This window comes from Podarcis melisellensis (assembly GCF_964234715.1).
Source record: "Podarcis melisellensis genome assembly, chromosome: 3".
NCBI classification, from domain to species: Eukaryota; Metazoa; Chordata; class Lepidosauria; order Squamata; family Lacertidae; genus Podarcis; species Podarcis melisellensis.
Genome location: NC_138530.1, coordinates 23,445,207 through 23,467,441, shown reverse-complemented (window position 1 = coordinate 23,467,441; position 22,235 = coordinate 23,445,207). Strand labels below are relative to the sequence as shown.

The window sequence follows — 22,235 nt, the reverse complement described above, 5'->3', positions numbered from 1 at the left end:
CGTAGGACGCTTCCCTGCCTACACAAGTAGAGCTTCCTCTTACGGGTGGAGCCGGCCTGTACTACTACATCTCATAACAAGCAATGGCAATGCCTTTGCAGTGTCAGGGGTGGGGCATAGCTCAGAAGTAGAGCACGTGTGCTTTGTCATTGGTGTGGAGGAGGGTTGGCACTGTTTTTGTACGCATGTTATTAAGAACAATACAAAAGTGTGGCATTAATATAGTCTGGTTAGTAGTCATCTGAACATGGATTCTCAGGATTGTAGACATAGGCCTATTGGAATTATTGGACAGAACTAACTTCAGGTCATTAGTTTCATTGGGTCTGCTCTGGGTAAGGGTTAGCTGAAGGCAACCCTAAGTTTCTTCTTCATTTTGCATTTACTTACGGTTCCCCTTCATTGAAGCTAGTAAGCTTGGCATCTTCCTTGCACTGCACACATATACTGTGCTTTAGTAATCGGGGACAGTGAAAACGCTCTTGCATTGTCCCCTTTAAAATTAGGCATGAGGTAGGGGTGGCGCTGTGGGTTAAACCACAGAGCCTAGGACTTGCCGATCAGAAGGTCAGCAGTTCGAATCCCCATGACGGGGTGAGCTCCCATTGCTCGGTCCCTGCTCCTGCCAACCTAGCAGTTCAAAAGCACGTCACAGTGCAAGTAGATAAATAGGTACCGCTCCGGCGGGAAGGTAAACGGCGTTTCCGTGCGCTGCTCTGGTTCGCCAGAAGCAGCTTAGTCATGCTGGACACATGACCTGGAAGCTGTACGCCGGCTCCCTCGGCCAATAAAGCGAGATGAGCGCCGCAACCCCAGAGTCAGTCATGACTGGACCTAATGGTCAGGGGTCCCTTTACCTTTACCTTTTAGGGGACGATTAAGATTTCTAGCCCTCCAGATGTTGCTGACTGAGCTGGTGGGTTGATACCCAACAACAGATGGAGGACTACAGGTTCCCCATCCCCAAACTATATTCTTCTATTGAATCTCTTACCATGGAGAGTTGGAGTACAGTTCTTTCCATTTCATCAGGGTACCAGAGTGACTAATTTATTCGGAAATGTTATTTTTGCGGGAAAGAGTTAATTGATTCAAATCTTACTACGAGGACAATAAATATTGCAGCAATCACTGACCATCTTGCTTCATAAGTTAGAACTGTGGTGCTTGCGCCATTTTCCTTTTTTCAGTCCAGGTGAGGCAGTTTGGCATATATGTTGTTTTTGTGTGAATGTTAACTAGGTTTCAGCCTAAATCGTAAGACCAAAATGTGTCTTTCAGGAACCAGGACATTGTGCTGACTTCCATCCAAGTGGAACAGTGGTAGCGATAGGAACACACTCAGGAAGGTAAATGCTTTTGTGCCTCTGCTCAAGCGAAGCAAATGCGATTATTATATCTCAGGAAATTGTTCTGGTAATTTGCTTGTTTCACCCCAATGTCTTCTCCTTTCCCTACATATCAGGTATGTAACCTCCTCTGGGTAGGTGGGGGGGAAGAGAACATAAAAATATAATGGTGACACATTAACACGTTTATATATTTTTTGAAGCCAGTGGAGTTTATCGTTACACAAGCAAAACAAAGTTGACCTACTCCAGTTAGAGATCTTGTGTATTCATATTTTCATCCTTTGTTTTTTCATGGTAGTAAAATGCAAACGTCTTTTGGAATAATAAGGAAAACTCCTTAGATCAGATGTTCTCCCAAACAGGACTCTGTTTTTCATACTCAGTTTTGCTGAAACATAAGAAAATTTTGTCTTCTCTGTAGGCTGGAGGAACTGAATACTTGGGGGGGGGGTAGGAAGGGCTGTATTGTGATGATCAGCACAGTGATATGTTACGATGCAATCCCATTCAAATTTTGTCAAGAGGGAGCCAATGAACCTTGCAAAAAAACAACAACAACACTTATATATGTTGTCTTTTTACCCTGTTTCAGCCCTCCAGGCTTTTATCATGCTTGCTCTGCATTCAAACAGCCAAACATCCATCAACTGCTTAACAATTGAGTCATCAATTCTACAAGGCCAAGCACAAGAGATTTTTTTTTCCCAGAGAGCTGCGATTTCATTATTGCTTGGAGAATTATGGAGTGGCTTTTTTTTCTTCTTCTTTTTCTTCTACCAATCAAAAGTATTAATGTTTAGTTTGCAGCCAAGCCCAACATTTCACAGCCTGCTACAACTTTACTGGGCTAGTTTACCATCTGCTTGCTGCCTACGTTTTCACTTGGAAATGAGAGATCCTCGAGGAATGTATATTTTCCCCAAAGCGAAACCCAGCTGTAGTAATAAAAAGCTCCAACGGAGCTTTGCATGTGAACTGCTGGATTTTCATATACAGGAAATTCATTTCACGGAGTCGTGGTCTGTATAAGCAGACACCTTCCATGCATGTATCAAGTGAATGAAAGAGCACCAGTCTTCGTTAAAAGTAGGAGCTTTGGGGCATTCATTGTCTCGAATGTGGACAGTGCCAGACATGTAGCCCAAGCTTTGTAAGTTTTAACAGGGCTGACTAGGGGTCTAAGGGATTGCTGGTTTTCTTTTTAAATTAATCCCATGGGGTTACTCTCTTATCCTTCTATCCCACCCACTTCTTTAAAAGGTTTGTGACAGCACATGCACACACTATTCATAAAAAAAAGTTTGCAAACAATAATGCCTCAAGTGAACTTAACACCCAAATTTGCTCTCTGCTTGCTTATTACAGGAACACATAGCTGCTTCTTTCAGTGTCTTGATTGAAATTAATTATCTGGCAGCTAAGATCCCGGGAGCTGTGCTAGAAATTGCACCCATATAACTAGTTAATACTCTGTGCTGTCCTAGGGGTAACATCAAGAGCACAATAGCGGTGTAAGCAAAGAAGAAAGAGCTCCATACTTTAAAGCAAAACACCCATAGAGTCCCTGGCAACTTCATCTGTGCCCAACAGTCATAATGTAGATTCATGTTAATGCTTCTCCATTAGCTATGCCTATGTATGGATGGCACTAATCAACATGCTACATTGATGGGAGCAACATAGTCAATGTCCTCTCTGGCTAGCAACAAAATGCAAACTTATATGTTTGGGGTAAAGATCATGGACGTGCTCCCATGTCTGTGCAAATGCACATGTGAACCCTTATCTTGCATATGTGTCCACGGGAGTGAACTGTACAGAGGTTATGGTAATGGGCATGGTTACTTCAGAAACACCAATTATTTCCTCGCTTACTTTGGTGAATTGGCAAGAGCCTACAGGTGCCAATAGAAATGAATACAAAATCTTTATTTGCACACAGTGGCAGTAAAATAGAAAGCTTGGAGCCGTAGTGCAGAAATATAAAATAGCGGGATAGATGGATAGGTACCACAAGTTGCACAGAATAACCAAGCCCTGCTGTTCCTTGTGCTCTTGCCTTAGGCATTTGACTGAAGTGCCCAGAGGCAAAGCAGTAGGTTGGCTTCACCCAAACCAGGTTGCTCTGTATTCCTTGAGACTCAAGCAGTGCAGACAGAACCAGACTCTAAAATTCTGGAGCAGATACTGAAAAATTCAAAGATTTGCACTGGCTGCATTCAAGCCATCAAGATCTCAGCTTAATAAGCAAAGATACAGACAAGTTTTATGCACCCATATGCAGATACTTAGCATGACCAGTGAAGCAAGCCAGGAAGCCACGGTTAACCATAGCTTCCTATTGCATCTGAACTGGGAAACTAATATTAATGGCTTCTAAACCAGCTGGAATATGAAATCATTGTGTAAAAGTTGGCTTCCAGAAATCCTGGTTTGTTTCGAAAGTATTCACTTCAATTCACCGTTGGGACGTAACATGAAGATATGGTTAACTCTGGTTCCTGGCTTGTTTACTCATGTAAAGTGAAGAATGAAGCAGTTGTGTGCAGCTGCCTGAAGCTCCTGTACATCTTGACTATCGGAACCAAGCCACTGATTGTGCAAAGTAACACAAGCTTCCTATATCAGTGGCTTCTCGTGGACCCACCGATGAGCATGCACAGAGCTCCTTATCATGGATATGCCATTCCATTCACTGAAGAATGCAGATCTGCACATCCCTGCCTTCCTTTGCTTAGATATGTAAAATTAATGCTTAAGGTCCTGGATTGTGGCCTGTTCCTCTGCCCCCCAAAAAAACTTCTTTAAAATCTGTAGCATTAAGTTGTCGTCATCCGTGACAATTTGTAGAATCAATTTTAGGAAAGGACACAGTTTTCCTCTTCCTGGTACCCTTTGCTAGATTCTCTCTTCATTAAGTTCACTTTTTAAAATACTTGCTGCATTATTTAAAGTGAATAAGAGATCCCAAGTAGATGACAAGCTGCATGTATGGTGGTTTTGTGTGCCTTCGATAAAGAATTAGCACCTTCCCTACTTTAGATCTGTCGGGATTTAACACGAATAGCAGAAGCAAACACCAGCAATTTCGGTGGCATTAAAAAAAAAAAAAAGCTTGAATGTTATTCAACACTAAAGCAGCAGGCTGAAACATGTCGGTCATCCAGCTGCAGTACAAAATTGGCTGTAGGTGAAACCCACATTTTTGCGTTGCCCCCCGTGATATTATTGAAAGTGGTTTCTGCTGCTGTCCAATGAAAATATTTCAGCCATTTTTTCCACTGGTTCCATCCATCTTGCACACAGCATATTCACAGGCTGTGGTGGTATGCTGAGCTGCTTCATGTTTTATGTCTTTCATGTGGTCCCTTAACCACAAATTGGGTCCAAGCCATTTGGAATAGGCCATTTTCCAGATATCTGGTTTTCAGACTTGGGAGTGCTTTTTGAAAATAACGAGGGATGACTTCTTCTTGAGAACTTAACTATGTAGCCTTGCCCGTGATGTGGATTTTAAAATGTCAAGATGAATTTTGTTTTGCTGTCCCATGTTTTTAATTTTGTGCACACTATTTATAGATGGCAGTCTGGTAGCTTAAGTAAAATGGCCCCAGCTGCCTCTGGCCCAAGAAAAATTCAGCATCCTTGCAGATTTAAGAGAACTGCATTTACAATGTTCAACCTTTGTGGACTGCAAATTTAGTGCGTCCCAGTGCATGCAAATGGGATGTTAATGATTATGTAATTGGTCTCCTTGTTGGCAACCCGTTCATTAGCGGCAGCATACAGTTTTCTTCACACAACAGGTGGAGAAAATCAATCCATATGGATTTAAGTTGAGTGCTGTGTTATTCCGTCATAATAACACAGCGCGCCGGTTCTCTGAAACCATACCTTTTTTGTAGGACAAAGCTGTAAAATTAGCTTTTTGCATTATTCCAGAAGCCTATCTTCTTTACGTACCTCTTCTTCTGAGGGTCATAACTAAAGTTTTGCAGAGCTTAGTCACAAAGAGAAGTGTTTCTCCTTTTTTTCCATTCTTGGGGTGCTTTCCCCCCCTCAGGCATGGTTTCAGACTTGTTACTATTATCATGCAGATATTGCAGGTGGGACTAAGGTGAAATTCGAGCTGCGACTTGCATTCTTGAGCCACTACACATTGCCAGCTTCCACGCTGTCTGCTGCAGTTGAGAGTTTTGTTTGCTCAACTTGAGCATGACAGGCCACTGGCAGGTTGAGTCAATCACGTTCCTTTGTGTTCCTTTGGAACTATGAAGAGTATTCAGTTTTCCATGCATGCTTTAAATGTATCAATGTGTGCTGTGGAATCACAGTTCTATATATTTTATGTTGTGTTCATAGAAGAGATTCCAAGGGTCATCTAGTCCATGGGTCAGCAAACTTGCCACGCTTTGCGCCAGTGTCTCCAGCGCTGATTGCATGGCGGGCCGGAGGGCAGGGGAGCGCGTGCCCATACACATGCGCACAGGCTATTTCCAGCGCACTTCCAGGTCGGAGGAGCACCAGAAATAGCTTGTGCGCATGTGAACGGGCCTCCTCTGACCCGGATGTGCACCGGAAATAATGCTTGCACATGCACACAAGCTATTTCCGGTGCTCCTCTGACCCGGAAGTGGGCAGCCGCACAGCACAGCGCCGGTAAGAGCAGGCGGCGGCAGCGGGCGGTGGGGGTTGCCGCGGGCCGGATAAACAAGTCCCTCAGACCTTATCCAGCCCACAGGCTTTAGTTTGGGGACCCCTGATCTAGTCCAACCTGCTTTAATGCATATACAGCATTTGTATACGACCCTTTAATGCAAAGTTATTGGGGCAGTTTACAATAGATAAGTAAAAAATAATTAAAAACAGAGTTAGACCTCAAACCATTGAAAAAGAAGTATTATTATTTATTGAATTTATATACCACCCTATACCCGAAGTTCCCAGGGCGGTTCACAGAACAAAATCAAAATATAAAGCCACAAAATATATAATCAAAATAAAAACAACAACCCAATAAACCTCCCCTCCCCAAAATAGCCCACATTTTAAAAGGGCATAGGATGTTAGTCAAATCAATCAAAGGCCTGGTTATAAAGGAATGTTTTTGCCTGGCACCTAAAGGTATATAATGAAGGTGCCAGGTCAACTTCCTTGGGGAGAGCATTCCACAAATGGGAAGCCACTGCAGAGAAGGCCTGTTCTCATGTTGCTGTCCTCTGGACCTCTTGTATTAACATTAATACAATGGAATGGAACTTTCCACACATTCCCAAATTTATAAACCGGTTTCAAAAACAGAGGCCTAGACTACCTCAGTCATGTAAAAGTCCTGACCGAACAAAAAGGTCTTCACTTCATGCTGAAAAGACGACAAAGATGGTGGCAGGCAAACCTCCCTGGAAAGACTAAAAATGTGTCATATTCAGAAAAACATATCACAAATATATGCATGTACTACACACACGCAAAAAATATATTTTTCAGCACCGCATGTCTCTAGGAATATAACGTCAGAGGGATGTGATCATAGCCCATAGAGCCTTAAAAAAAATTGGTCATAGCTTTTGCTAGAATGTTTCCCTTCTGTTTCTTCTTAACAGGTGGTTTGTTCTAGATGCCGAAACAAGAGATTTGGTTTCTATACATACAGATGGCAATGAGCAGCTTTCGGTGATGCGCTACACAGTAGGTAGGCAGAACTGCACTGAATTTCAGTGTTTGCATCCTTCCAAACACATGTTTAGATTTATCGTTTTAAAAAACAAACAAACAAGGTAACATTACATAGGTCTTAGTATGGCTTTAACACTCATGTCAGATTACGTTCCAGCATTAACAAAGTAGATCATTTGTAAAGCAGGTGCAGAAATGAAGGATTTCACTTGTGTTTTGGCTGCACCTGAATCAACAGTCTTGTTTGCCAGCTTCTCTCCATGAATAGCAGGCTAAATAAAGCATTTTGAGATGTTAATTCAGATGGAAAATATAACCCACCAGGTATATAAGCAATGGCAGGCCTACAAAAATGGGACAATTTGTTATGGAGTTATGATCCAAGCATGTAAAACAGCTGCTGAATGGGTCAACCTCAGCAGTACAATAATCTTTGTGTATTGCTAAGTTGTTTATGCCCTTAATATTTTAAGTCTCTGATATAATTTGATGTACTTACCTATTTTCATATTGCTGGGAAATGACTTGGGGTGGCTTCGATAATCCATGACAGCTCCCCCCCCCCCCCCCCCGCCCTAGGAAGCAGCACAGTTCTTATTAGTTGCCATTTCCTATTTTTTGCAAAATATTTTAGGGGGAAGGAGAATCAGTGGAAGTTTTTGCTCTGCTGCTTTCATGCCAGGTGCCCCATTGATTTGCCAGGCATGTAGGCCATTTGTTTTGAGCCTGACCCTGGATAGCTCATTCATGTCCTCAAGTGGAGCCCTGCTAATACTGAGAGCAGCATTCAAAACTCCCATTGTTCTAGGCTCGTTTTGCGACAGGAAATTTTATCAGTGCGAGCAGTTTCTGAGCTCTGGGCTCAGTCCTGTGCCTAAGATTTCAAATTGAAACTGCCACTGCTGGAAGGAATGGAGGACCTTTTTCTGCCTCCCCACTTCCAGCTACTCTCTGAAGACTGGAGAAGAGACCCTCTTAAGAATATTAGGGGGGTGGGCAGGGGAAGGACTAGACCATGTGAAAACTGAACATCATATTTTAGCTGTAGTTCATTCATTTTCAGCTTTGTATTACTGTTATAAGAAAAGCACGCCTAGACACTCCATTGCAGCACCCATAACCTCGGCTTAAGGTGCCATTTAGCTCCTAGCTTTCCTATCTCACTTTCTAACACTGACTGAGAGTAGCCTGCACAGGAGGTCTTTCATGCTGTAGCGGAAACCAGGAGTTCCTTGTCTGAAAAGGAACTTTTTTCTGTGTCATAGTGTGCCAAGCATAGAGGCTACATTTGCGAGGAGAGGTATACTGGAGCTCGATTAGATGCAACTCTGCATGTTGTAAGATTTTGGCTGAGATTCTCTGTGGGAGGCAGTCAACATAAAGTCTCTTCTTTTCCCCCCTGAGCCTGTCAAATTGTCACTTTACACGGACAGCTCTTCCATTCCTGCTGTGTGAATCAGCTTACTTAGAAATCATTATCATTTGCAGACACTTCAGAGGACTCTTTTGTCATGTTCCAAGCCCATAGCATGGCTAATTGTGCTTTAAATTAAGGCGTTCAGATGGACAAATATTTTCACAATCCAGTACTGAGTTCTCAGTTAGCACAGGTGCTTCTTGAGCTGAATACAAAGTGTGAAAAAATGCCTGCATTCTGCAGGAACACCCAGCTATGCTAGTCTTACTCCAAATAGCCTTTCTGCATGTTTAGAGTTTTTATGCATGGAATAATTTAAAAAAAAAAAAGTTCAGTAAATCTGTATCCCACCTTTCCAAAGTTTTTTGAGACTGCTTACAGAAATCATCATAAACCTTCCACAGAGCCTTAAACAACACCTGACCAACATAACAGGAGGTTTTTTAAATAAGACTCACACATGGCAGACTCACACATGGACTGCAATGACTCTTGGTTTGCTACAAGACATACACTCAGTAGCTTTGCCAGCCAATCCTGATTCTGGTGCATTTGCCTACCACGTACATACTTTTAATTGAATGCTAAAAAGCAAAACCAAAACCTGATTCTTTCATAGTTTTTTGCACTATGGCCAGATTGTGGTTCCTGAAAGTAGGTGGGGGCGGGGAACCAATGTGGGTTGATGGAACGGGGAATGCTGAAAACTGGGTGCCTCCATCTGAATTTGACCACTTCTACCCAGCGCGGGTGGCACTGTGGGTTAAACCACAGAGCCTAGGACTTGCTGATCAGAAGGTCGGCAGTTCGAATCCCCGTAACGGGGTGAGCTCCCATTGCACGGTCCCCGCTCCTGCCAACCTAGCAGTTCGAAAGCATATCAAAGTGCAAGTAGATAAGTAGGTACCACTCCGACGGGAAGGTAAACAGCGTTTCCGTGCACTGCTCTGGTTCGCCAGAAGCGGCTTAGTCATGCTGGCCACATGACCCGGAAGCTGTACGCCAGCTCCCTCAGCCAGTAAAGCGAGATGAGTGCTGCAACCCCAGAATCGGCCACGACTGGACCTAATGGCCAGGGGTCCCTTTACCTTTACCCAGCCTCCAGAAATGGCTTTCAGGAGTTGCAGGGGAAGGAATTAGGAAAATTGCTATCTGCAATCTTCCTTCTCCTCGCAGTTCTCTGGGGCCAATTTGGTAATGGATTATGAGAGGCTATCCTGTATGGCAGGGATCGGAAATGCGTGGTCCTCCAGATGTTATCGGGCTCCCAACTCCCATCAGCCTCGGCAAATGTGGCCGGTTGTGAGGGGATGATGGGGCTTGGGTCTCCAACAACATCTGGTTTCCTATCCCTGCTGTTTGCATCATGTGGTGTTTTCAGTCCTCCTTCATCACCAACAGCGAGGCCACCCCATGAGCTCTGGATGATGTTATACAGGGAGGGAGTTGTTCAGCACATCTGGAATATGTTTGGTATGCCAGTCGGCAGTGGATATCACAACATAGAGTTTGTTTCTGATTTTCATTGCAGATGGCACCTTACTTGCAGTGGGATCCCACGATAACTTCATTTACCTCTACACAGTGACAGAAAATGGAAGGAAGTACAGTAGATATGGAAAGTGCACTGTAAGTTCCTATGCAAGATGAATTGGTTACAGTAAAAGGATTTTGCATGCAACATAATGGCAACCAGTGTGGAACTTTTCACATTAATGATCAGGAACCCTAATAATGCCTTTAAAAACTGTGGTGGGGTAGCATGTATCTCTAGAGCAGGCATGGCTAACCTGCAACACATGAGCCCCCATAATAGTTTCTTCTGCCCCCACAAAACCCCCAAATTGTCACTTAGGCAAATTCCATTTTATTTTATTTGTTTTTTAAGTCTGGCTGCTCCCATAAGTCCTCACTGTGGTACTGTGGGTTTTTTTGTGAGTCACAATCCACACCCCACACAATTTCAACAGGCAGGGAGCAAACAGCCCTCACACTACTGGTAAATGTCAACAAAGTTTGTAGGAGGAACTGATGTTGTGCACCCACATCCAAAACCATAACATGATCCATTGCAGCATGCTAACTTCAGGATTCGTGTTGGTTTTTAAAAGGCAATGAAAAATTGGGGTTTTCCCACCCGCTCTTTCCCTTCATACGTTGCTGTAGAAGCATAGCAATTCAGCTGTGATCATATTAGAAAGCGGGAAGCATGTGGTTGGGGTCAGTGGCACGGGTCCTTCCCTCCCATGCAATATGGGCTCTTTTAAGTGCATTAACTGTTAGGAACATGGGTGTCAGAGATTGCAGTTAACTCTGGATCAGTGACTACCAGTTACAAAGATGAAATGCCATGTGAATTTTAAGGGAAGGAGTGTCTCTCAAGGGTAGGAAAACTTCATAAGACAGAGGAAGACTTTGATCCATCTAGCTCAGTTTTGTCTGCAATGACTGCAAGCAGCTCTGCAGGGTCTTGGACAAGGTCTTACCTGGCCCTGTCTGTACATGCAGGAGACTGAACCTGCAGCATTCTGCATGCAAAGCTTTAGCATTGAGCTGCAGCCTCTCCCCTGAGATTTTGAAGAGCCTTAATTAGTCAGAGTAAGGAATACCAAATTGCTTTCTTCAGCGATGAAGCGCAAGGCAGCATGCATATGGTTCCAATCTGTGTCGTCTCCCATCCGTGCACTAAGTAGACCCAGACCTGCTTAGCTTCGGCAAGGGTCCTGCACCGTGTGCCTTCAGACCATCCTCTGGGACCAGGGCTCCAGCTTGTCAAAAATGCAGGCTTCCACTAAGTTACACAGGAAATGCACATAACCTTTTCACTCACGCTGCTTTCAATGGTTGATGCGGACTTTTATCGCACAGCATTTATCCTCTTCTTCCAGAGCGCGAGGATTGTGTATCTGTAGAATCTATTGCCCCCTTGTGGGGAATTTCTAATTTAACATAATTATTTGTGAAAAGAACCGATGGTTGTTAAACATTCAAACGATGCATCGCAGGCGCATCTGTTACAGAATTCCAGGTTTTCTTTCCCCTGGTTGTTTGGTTGGTTTTTGGTCATTTTTAATCCTATGTTACCCTTGCAGTGCTGTATTAGGTGTACTTATGTAGATGCTATTTCCAAGAGAAACAAGAGTCAAAACTGGTAGGCTGACACTAGATCACAGTGACATTGTTTAGGACATTAAGAAAGGTCATGAAACAGTATAGCAGGTCACACTGGCACCTCTGGCTACAACCACTTTGACATGGTGGGAACTAGAAGGGGTGGCTGGTGTGTGTCAGGAATTGGCGCTCATTCTCTGCCAGACTGCTTTGACTGTTATTTTTCCTCCATGGTCCCAGCCTCCAAATGCTACAGCTCCCATCAGCCCTAATATGCATGGCCATTGGCCAAGGATCACGGGAGTTGTAGATTGGCAACATCTGGCGGGCCAAAGAGTCCCAGCACCTGACTAAAAAGGAAGCCAGAGAAGGATGCCGGTGGACTTATCAAACAGATGCCTGGCATTTCTTGACAGTCTTTCATACAAAAGTCTCCACTGCTGATCCTGCTTTAGGGTTGCCGTTGTTTTAATACTTGCTAATACTTTCCCAAGCCTTGTCCCTTCTGTGACCCCTTTCCCCAGTATCTGCCTTGAATTCCTTCCCAGCCTGGTCTCTACGGCTGCTGCCCCCTCCTGCCTTTCTGCCCTGTTATTGTTGCAGCCAAAACATACCTCCCAGACTCTGAGCCTTCTGATGTTGCTCACATGTGCTATGGCCTGCCTGAGGCTGCAAACACAGCAAAATTATCAAGTAGCTGGCCAGTGGCCCATATTCAGCTTCGCTGGCTAAGTGTTGTGCAGACTTGCTTTAGATACAGGATACTCTTATTTTGCCTAACTCCTTACACATGATCTTGTGCAGGCAATCCTCTTCAGGGGCCCTTGTTCCAACACATGGAATCAGGGCCAAGCTTTGCCACACAGTGTCATGGGTGGGGCGATCTGTGCACCTTGGAAAGGGGCTGCAGCCCAGTGGCAGAACGCATGCTTTGCATGCAAGCAGGTCCTAAATTTAGGTTCCCTGGCATCTCCAGGTAGGGGCTGGGAGAGACACCTTTCTGAAACCTTGGGGAGCCACTGCTAGTCAGTGTGGGCAGTCCTGAGCTAGGTGGACCAAAGGTCTGACTTGCTAAAGGCAGCTTCCCATGTTCTATGCTTTGGACAATCATTCAGACCAACAATCCAATGGAGAGCCATTTCCGACACTACAATTCCTATTAAAAGCTCTGAATTGCTTGCCTCTTGATTTCTCTGCCAGTTCATAAAAAAGGTGTGCATTATGTTCTTCCCAGTTTAAATGAATTAAAAGGCTCCCGGAATTTCAGTTTCCATTATTTCACTTGCTAGTTCTGCGAGTGTTTTCTTGTTCAGAGGGATTGTTTTGGGTGCATATTTTGAATATTGAATCATGGTAAAATTGCCTCAGCTTAGCTCATCCCTGCTTTGGTTGTTTGTTCTGTAATATGATGATTCCAAACACTGATCAGAATAGGTTTGGTCTGTGTGTTTAGGGCTCTTTTGTGTGCCTCGTGTTTGGGTACCAACGAGCTCAAGATTCCCACCGCCCAGGAGAAGGAAATGCAAAATGCAATGCACTGTGCTATCTCCCTTGAAAATGGGGGCATTGGAGTGGAAGTTTGAAGATTTCTGTGTTTCGAACCGAAAGGAGTCCAGAAAATATGTAGATCAATGCGATATCTCCCTTGCAATCTCAGATATCTAAATGAAAACTGGTGTGCTTATTCAGAATAAAATTTTGCATTCCATGTTCAAACCTGAGGTCAGCCCATACAGATGATGTCCAGATGGCAGGGAGGACGTCAGGGCTCTCGAACACTGCGCCATGCTTACAGTAGTACATAATTCATATTTCTAGCACCAGAAGGAGACATGGCCTTTGTGCATTAAGCTGTATCTTCTGTGTACAAGGACAGCATTGTATCCATACACTGCCTTCAGATATTACCGTCACATTGTGTGCAGCACGCACTTGTGTGTAGATGCATATGTCCGCTGATGTGTACTATGTAACAAGATGACACTGTATCCCTGTGGTTGCTTCAGAAACTTTTAGCAAACTATTAGCAAAGTCTTGCCAGTGTGGTGTAGTGGTTAAGAGCGGTAGATTCGTAATCTGGGGAACCACTCCTCCACATGCAGCTGCTGGGTGACCTTAGGCCAGTCACACTTCCCTGAGGTCTCTCAGCCCCACTCACCTCACAGAGTGTTTGTTGTGGGGGAGGAAGGGAAAGGAGAATGTTAGCCGCTTTGAGACTCCTGAAGGGGAGTGAAAGGCAGAATATCAAATCCAAACTCCTCCTCCTCCCCTCCTCCTTCTTCTTCTTCTTCTTCTTCTTCTTCTCATTGTGGAGTCCTAATTATTTTGTGTTTGATGAAATGGCTTCATTCTGTTTAGAGTCTGTATGGATGGTTTTATTGTTCTTAAGAGTTTGTGCTTTGGCGTTACTGTGTGCTGTCAATGGCTTTATACCATGAAGTGGTATAAATAGGTATGATAATGCAATATATGCAGAGTGAGAGGCGTGTTCTGGAATTTTTATGGGCGTGTGAAGGTTCAAAGTGTGGAGGGGGCAGGGCTGCATGCAGAATTCCTGTGCCAGCATTCTTGCATGTGCTGCGTACCTCTGCTTATCCCCATCCTTTATGCAGTAAGGAAAGACTTCAGAGTGCTTCTGCTCATATATATACAATGGTACCTTGGGTTACATACGCTTCAGGTTACATGCGCTTCAGGTTTCAGACTCCGCTAACCCAGAAATATTACCTCAGGTTAAGAACTTTGCTTCAGGATGAGAACAGAAATTGTGCTCCGGCGGCGCGGCAGCAGCAGGAGGCCCCATTAGCTAAAGTTGTGCTTCAGGTTAAGAACAGTTTCAGGTTAAGAGCGTACCTCCGGAATGAATTAAGTACTTAACCTGAGGTACCACTGTACTTGAATGTGAGTAAGCTTGTCTGGCCGTTCAACATAAATCACTCTTAACAACTCTTAACTCCTAACATTTTCTCTCTCTCTCTCTCTCTCTCTCTCTCTCTCTCTCCCCCCCCCCTCTCCTTCTCATATCCAAGAAGACTGTCGTTAGCGATGAGAAAGGGAGCTTCCCTGTTCACTCACTCAGTTTTACTAGCCAAAGGTGCCAGTAGTGATTACTCTCACTATGTGAACCGTAGATCAGAAGCGAAGTGTAATATGTCTCTCACTGTGGTCGCTGCCGAGGGGAGGTTTTTTCCTTTCGAATGGAATGCAAAACTCTGCTATTTCAACTATTGAAGCAATGTGGTGTCCAGACCTCTCCCATCTCAGTTGCTGGCTCAAAGGGATTTTCCGACTCAAGAGCGCCCCTTCCCAATTGGCCCCCACCCACCCACCCATTCTCTGCCTCCCCTCGGAATGTTTACAGCTGCCAAATGTCTGGCAGGATGTAGTAAATGGTGGTCCCAACTCTCTCCCCGCACCTCCCCCCATGTCAGTTCTAGCTTCCAGCATCTTGAAGATTCAGGATGAGGAGAAGGAGCAGGGGAAGGGAGAGAAAGAGAGAGCTTTTGCTTTTTAACCCTGGCGCATGTCTTCCAAACCAATTGAGGACATTTTTAAAAGCTAGTTCAAATAAACCAGTTGCTTATTTCCCCCCTCTACCTGACAGATCTCCCTGCATTTTGAATCACATGAGGAAATCTTGGTTGTGAACCAGCCTATACGTAGATGAATCTCACAGCAACAATTTCCACTTGAACTGCAGCTGGATTAATTGCAGAAATGGCTGCTGCAATGTGTAAATGGCTGCTCAGATGTGTAACACCAGACCATGGATTGGCAAAATGTGGATAATGTGGATGAGCCCTGAGTTTCCCTTCTTGCTCCCTATTTAGTAGTAAATTATAATCTGTCAACCAGGCAAATTATGTATTGCTGAAATGTTAACCTGCTGGCAAATTATGATTTGATACTGGTGGAATCTACCCCACTATGAAAATGCTTTTTTAAAAAACATTTTGAAATAGATATTGAATTTGCCATAGCTCACCATCGCCATCTAGTGTAATAGTTTTATATTGCACATTACAACACACTTAAAACGTTTTATTTGCAGCTGTATAGCTGAGTCCGCTGAGTCAGAAGTAAGAAGGGCAATCAGAGATGCAGGACGACGAGCAGGGGCAGCCTAAGCACATGGCTAAACCATGGTCTGAACCTACTTATAGCTCAGGTCATGGGGAGACTTGAAAGCAGCAAAAGCTAAACCTGCTGTAGACGAAAGCTGCTGTTCTTTCTCTCACCATTTGCCAGATACAAATTTAGCTTCAGACACTTCAAACAGTCCTTTGTTACATTGCATTCCTGCATATCTTCTAGCATCCCATCAGCTTGCTTTTGTTGAAGATTTGGTGAAATTTTAACACAGCATAAAATCCAGTTATCTATAATAACCAGGCAGAAGAACTTAAGCATTTGTATCTGTGGGGTGCAATCAGCAGGCCCTATGCAGTTCAATTCATGGGCTTCTACGTGCATTCCATCAAAATGAATGGGTTCTCTGCAGCGATAGAACTTGGTAAATTACTCCTACAGTCAGTCGTGACGTTTTGCTTCTATGAACTTCTCAAAGGGGGATTAAACAGCCAAGCAGGCGGAAATACTTCTTTCTGCTGATCGGAATTTTGATAGCTTGCTTGTTTTCTCTTTTTTTGGTGTTTGTGTGTGTTTTAGGGACATTCCAGCTATATTACGCACCTTGACTGGTCCCCAGAAAATAAGTATATAATGTCAAACTCGGGAGACTATGAAATACTATACTGTGAGTACAAAGCTGTAATTACCTCCAGCCTACAGGAGTGCCTGAACATTCATAATGGGAGGCAGTGGGGCGGGAAGGTGGAGGGAGAGAGGTCGTGGGGCGAGCTGATGCAAGTCAAGCTGTTGGTGCAAAACGCTTGCTGACAGGGGATACTGGCGTGACCTTCTGTAACCTGACCTTCTGATATTATTCAGAGCTGCTTCTTGCTAACAGAGCTTCCAAATATAGCTTACATCTCTGCAGGGACATCAATCAGTTTAACAGTTTGTAGGGGAGAGTGGTGCTGGTGTGTGATGTGTCACGAAGCAGGTTTTCGGCTTCAAAAACAACACACACCCTTGCCTCATTAGAGCCCTGTGTCACTTACTGGTGCGGACACCTGCTGGCATTTTAAAACTTCACTTTAGCAATGGAATAATGCTACTTGGCATTTATTTAGCATTCTTTCCTTAGCACGCCACGTGCTTCGTGGCCCTTCGGCCTGCCCAAAGGCAGGACACTGGCAGAGTGTAGCAGCTTGCTGGGTCTCCGTTAACCTCCTGGGTTTCCAAAAACGGGGTGAAGTTGAACACTTGGGGACCCTGGTACTTGGCTGGTAGCTGCATGTAGCTTTGTATACATTCTCTCCCTAATATTTGGTATAGCCCTGCTGGTTAAGCCAGTGTTTATATATCCATGTGAGAAAGACAGGCTTGCCTTAGGCCAGGTGCGGGAGACTTGTGGCCTTGCAGATGTTGCTGAACTCCCCCAACCAGCACAGCCAGTGGTTTCAGGGACAGGAGTTGTACTCCAGCAGCATCAAGAGACCCATGAGTTCTCAGTTCATACCCTTAAAGCTATAGAAATGCTAGAAGATGCACTTGGATGCTTGTTCAATGAAAGAAAGAAAAAAGTAACACTCTTAATGTCAGCAGAAACAGCTAAAACAAATGCCGCTTATGTGATTCCAATAAGAGTTGGGCATTTTTTTTTTTAAGGGGACATTCCAGCCGGCTGCAAACTAATGAGGAATCGTTCTGAGTGTAAGGATATCGATTGGACAACGTACACTTGTGTGCTGGGATTTCAGGTGTTTGGTGAGTAGCAAAGAAGACCCTTCTTGCATTTTGAATCAGGGGTGCTCCAGAAAACTAAGCTAAGTGTTAACTGTGAAGCACTTTCTTAGCTCTACTATTTAAGCAAGGATGCAGCTTTTCAACAGAGGCTAGTGTTGCAAAAAATAAGTGTCTGTGTGAAGAAAATGGCCCCTCCCACCCTCTTTTTCAAGAAGCTGCTTCCGAAATTGGTAGTGGAAGGGGTAGGTTGCTTGACTTTTTCTTTGCACACAGTGATTTAAGCCATATTCCTCACTCTTCAGCCACTTTCCCTTGCAGGATTCCATTCTGTGCATCATCTAAACAGTGCCTCTGTCTCCAGAACTGCCTTGCTCACTCGTGTGACTAATCAGCAAAGATTTCTTCAAGCAGGTGACAACCCTAATTTGTTGGCTTTCCTCTATTGAAGGAGTGTGGCCTGAAGGATCAGACGGGACAGACATAAATGCTCTTATCAGGTCCCACAACAGGAAGGTGATCGCAGTTGCTGATGACTTTTGTAAAGTCCATCTATTTCAGTATCCCTGCTCCAAGGCAAAGGTATGTCTAGATGACACATTCTTAGGGGCAAGGGTGATACATGCATGTGTGGAACCATGTGTGTGCTCATACTGGAGTGGTAGTAAACTTGTTCCAGTATCACATCTAAAGGCTCACCAACTCCCCCTGCTCCCTTCCTCCCCACTCACAGAAATATTCTCTTGCTCCCAGGGTCATTGGTGCAAGTGGATTTTTGCCCCCCCCCCGACCCAGTTTTTGATTGGGATGCAAGCTGTTTTTCCTGGGGGTGGGGAAGAGATCCATTGGGCTTCATGGGAGAAGTGGGAGGGGTTTGTTTCAACATTGCTTCCCCAAATCACTGGTTTAGAGTGCCCATGAAAAATAATCCAGTGTGATTAAAGTCTAAACCTGTCATCCAAAATGAAAAATCCCCCTTGCCTCCCAACCCACGACCCGCTGGAGCTCAGAGTATTAACTTTTTTGGCCTTACTTTTTTTAAATGCAGCATTTTGGGGGTACCTAAGTCCACAGACTCAGGAATCTAGGGAGTCCAGCTTGAGATTCCTTGTTAATAGCACCATCCAACTCAAGACTATGAAAATCTCCCCTGAATCACCCCTACTTTCCTTCTAAATTGGGAGATTCTTAGATTGGCCTTGTAAGAAGCATATTTTTGTCCCTGGGTATATTCGCAGTGTTGAAATGCTGGCATGAAGCTGCTATTCCAATTGGTCTTCTGATCCTCATCAAGTAGCACAGACTGTCATTTCCTGGTTTGTTTCAACAGGCACCAAGTCATAAATACAGCGCCCACAGCAGCCACGTGACTAACGTCAGCTTCACTCACAACGACAGCCACTTGATTTCAACTGGAGGCAAAGACATGAGTATCATCCAATGGAGACTTGTGGAGAAAGTAACTCTGCCACACAACGACATCACGGTAGACATGGGCACGGCCAAAGTGCCCGCTAGTGCCAGCGAAAGCTTTGTGCAGCCGAGTACCCCCGTTCCCCTCGCTCAGCCGTTGGACGGAATGGCAGCCAATGAAAATGCAACGGACGGTTCCCCGACGTCCTCGGAGAGTAATCTGGAGCAGACTGTGGAAGCCAATGAAGAGCAGAGCGAGGAGCAAAGTGAGGGGAGCAGTCTGGATCCAGGAGAGCCAAATGGTGAAGAACCATCCAACGAAACAAGCGAGGAGCAGAGCGAATCCACTATTACGGAAGACCAGCAGGAAACCTCTCCGTTGTCTTAACAGCTGCAAGTTCAAGATGGTCTTTTTAGAAGAAAAGAAAATCCCCTCAGTGTGCATACTTTTGTAAAAGGGAGTAAGAAGGGTTCAAGAAGAGGGGAGAGGGAAGGGGAAGCATCTCCAGTCTAGGAGCAACCCAAGTTGTTGGGTTTCAGTTGACGACCTTTAGTCCGATCTTCTGTTTTCAATGCATGGAACTATTGTAAGGACCCGTCTTGGCAGTTCCGTTCAAGAGCTGGTCAGGATAGTAGGATGTAAACATAGATTAAATGTAATTCTGAAATTGCCGTCGGAAAGAGGCATGGTGCAAATGGCCTGGGGCTAGAGGAGAAGGGGGAATTAGCTCCAGCTGTATGCTGAGGGGCGGAGGGAAGCCTCCTGTGAAATAACTTTTTAACACCAACCAGAAGGACTAAGTCATACCTTCTGCATAATGCAACCCGGGTGCCGCAAAGCCAATAAAACGGCAAGCTCTTGATGGGAGCTCTTCCTTCTTTTTTTATATTAAAAAGAGAGGAAGAAGCGAAGAGGACAACACGATCGCGCATCATGCCCTCTGCCTTCTTTGTTAACACCTATGCAATTTTCTAACACTACTAATTCCTACTAGCCACCTGGGTGCTGCTAGCTAGCTCTAAGGCAACTCATATTAACGAACACTTCTCCTTCCCCGACAATGGATTTTAAGTTGGGTCTTTTAAGACAACCACCTTCACGTAGTTTTTCTAATTGACAGGCACCGTAGGACGTCTTTTCCAGGGAGCTACTTGCCTAGACATATTGAAACTCAAGAACACCTACTGTGACCTTGATGTGAACTGACTTGATTGCATGATGACACAAGTTCAGATTCTCAAGTTAAACTTGGCCTTCAGACGATACAGCTCATTCTCTCGCAAAGAGGCTCAATGTTAGAGGAATATCATTGTTATGAAATCTGGTGCTTGGGATTAACATAACAAATCAATTGCTTACAAAAACCGTCATAATCAGAAAAATTCAAATGGGGTTTTTTACAGCCTCCTTTTTTAATTGCTCTAATGTAAATGTCACATTAACTTGGATTATGTAGGATATTTTTGGATTTTTTCTCTTCTGCGTGCTACAGTTTTTGTGTGCTTGTTTTATTCCTCTTGCCCTGTTGCTGTAAATCTTGCAGCTCTGAGACGGCTGGACCCTGGCCAGTTATGGGATACCATGGCATTTTATTATGCATTTGGAAAAGTACCATTTTTAAAAAAAAACACAAAAAAAAATCCTGTCGGCTAAGTTTTTCTTAATTACCTAGAGTTTCCTACATTTAAAAAAAAAAGTTTTCTGGAAAAAAAATCCTAGTTGTTTTATGTTTGATTTAATAGGGTCTTCTTTTTTATTGTGCTGATATCTTAGAGTTTAGTTTTTAGAGTTGTTTTTAGAAACTTTGGATGAGTTTGTTAAGTCTTAAGTGTGCAAGCGTTTACGTGATTGTGCCATTCCAAAGTGCATCTGAACTGTCATTCCCTTCTAGTATCTTCTCAGGAGTAATTACTACAGATCAGGTATCTATTCATCATTGGTAACATTGAGAACTCGAACTCCCAAAGGACACTTGTATGTATGCATATACATATATAGATAGATATATCTCCTCTTTGTTTACATCCATTCCGGAAAACCTCAAAATAATTCTCTTCAAACGGGAGAGAAGCGTGGATTCCAAGCAACCCATTTATCTGTTCGTTTTATTTTAAAACTGTGCTGTTAAATAGTAATGGTGTTGGAGAACTCTTGTGTGTGATTAGCTGCTTTGCCAAATAATGTCAGTGGGCAAGGCAGACGATTGCAGATGATTGTGTCAAGGTGTAATGCACAGATGGAGAACCTGGGCTGCTCCAGCTGGTTCTTGGACTTTCCCATCAGCTCCAGCCAACATGGCCAATAGCCAGGGATGATGGGAATTGTAGTTCAACCATGTGTGAATGGCCACAGGTTTCCCATCCTAGTGTAATGGATTCCTTTAAAAGGAATACACTTATGGTGAAAAAGTACTATGTAGTAATGTTCTTTTTTCCAAAGCTTATTGGACGCATAACTCTCTTTTTCATCCTCGATGAATACCATGAAACAATGCATTTCATTTTGAAAATATCTATTACCTGGGGGGTTGCCATGTAAAATGAGAGAGTTAACGTGATTTTTTTTTTTCTCATGCTGTAGTCTAAAGGAGGGTTGTTGTTTTTCTATTATGCAAAAAAAAAAAAAAAGCCTTACAGCTTTCGATTGCTGGCAACTACTGTTTAATGGATAATTTAATCTGTGATAATGGATGGAAATGGGTGGGATTATGTTAACTGTAGATGTTCTAGGGGGAAATTGTGAATGAAATATGATTTAAAGAGTGTCATGTGAAGATGTTTGAGCCATTTCTATCATGCATTCCTGTCTCATGGCAGAAAAAAATTTGAAGATTTAAAAAATAATAAAAGAATCAAAATAACATGGTACTTTTTTCTCTTTGGGGCTGCACCTTGCACGTGTTTTTAAGTACCCATCTTCTGCTCACCTGAATTGTTGGTTCCAGTTTAGGTGGGCTAGCTGTGCAACCATTGCACAGAGAGAGCATTCATCCTTTTATCCCCATACAAATTCACAGGCATCAGGAGAAGAAGTGCAAGTCTTCCACAGACTCTCCTTTGGAATGGCCAAAGTGAATATTAATGGTATGGAATCACTGCTCTGTGTAGATTGATGTAGGTGGAGAGGCATTTTTGGGATAGCTTCACCCAAGCAACCAGCTTTTAACTCTGGAGCAAGCCAGAAGGAATGTCAAAAAAGGGACTAGGAAACAATTGGCTGGGATGTGCCCAATAAATTTTGCATGTAAAACCCTTTTTCAGAGCAACCGTATAAGGTTACATCTTAAGACAACTTTTTGAAAAGAAGACATGATTGTGCATAGTTTTCACCTCATTTGGTGTGGTTGTTTTGTTTTATTTGAATCGAGTTATGTCTTTTTTAACATTAGGAGCAATATATCAGTGATTTATCTAATTGGCTTGTTCAGAATTGTTGCCCAATGGAGCCCAGTTTCACT

At 43.7% G+C, this 22,235-nt stretch overlaps 1 protein-coding gene and 1 long non-coding RNA gene across 4 annotated transcripts in view; both read left to right on the top strand.

The window, feature by feature from the left end:
* Nucleotides 1–21,638, top strand: part of EML4 (EMAP like 4) — a 91,674-nt gene extending 70,036 nt beyond the window's left edge. For all 3 annotated transcript variants that reach the window (XM_081903802.1, XM_081903801.1, XM_081903800.1), the window contains 7 exons: nt 1,282–1,349; nt 6,956–7,044; nt 9,977–10,074; nt 16,225–16,312; nt 17,290–17,388; nt 17,816–17,946; nt 18,695–21,638. In XM_081903802.1, coding sequence (XP_081759928.1) covers nt 1,282–1,349; nt 6,956–7,044; nt 9,977–10,074; nt 16,225–16,312; nt 17,290–17,388; nt 17,816–17,946; nt 18,695–19,165 — 1,044 coding nt within the window. In that variant the 3' untranslated portion in view covers nt 19,166–21,638. The remainder of the gene's footprint in view (nt 1–1,281; nt 1,350–6,955; nt 7,045–9,976; nt 10,075–16,224; nt 16,313–17,289; nt 17,389–17,815; nt 17,947–18,694) is intronic.
* Nucleotides 13,861–15,928, top strand: LOC309366128. Its single transcript, XR_014166533.1, has 2 exons — nt 13,861–15,420; nt 15,616–15,928. It is a non-coding gene; the product is annotated as an uncharacterized lncRNA (long non-coding RNA).
* Nucleotides 21,639–22,235: the final 597 nt, after the last annotated feature.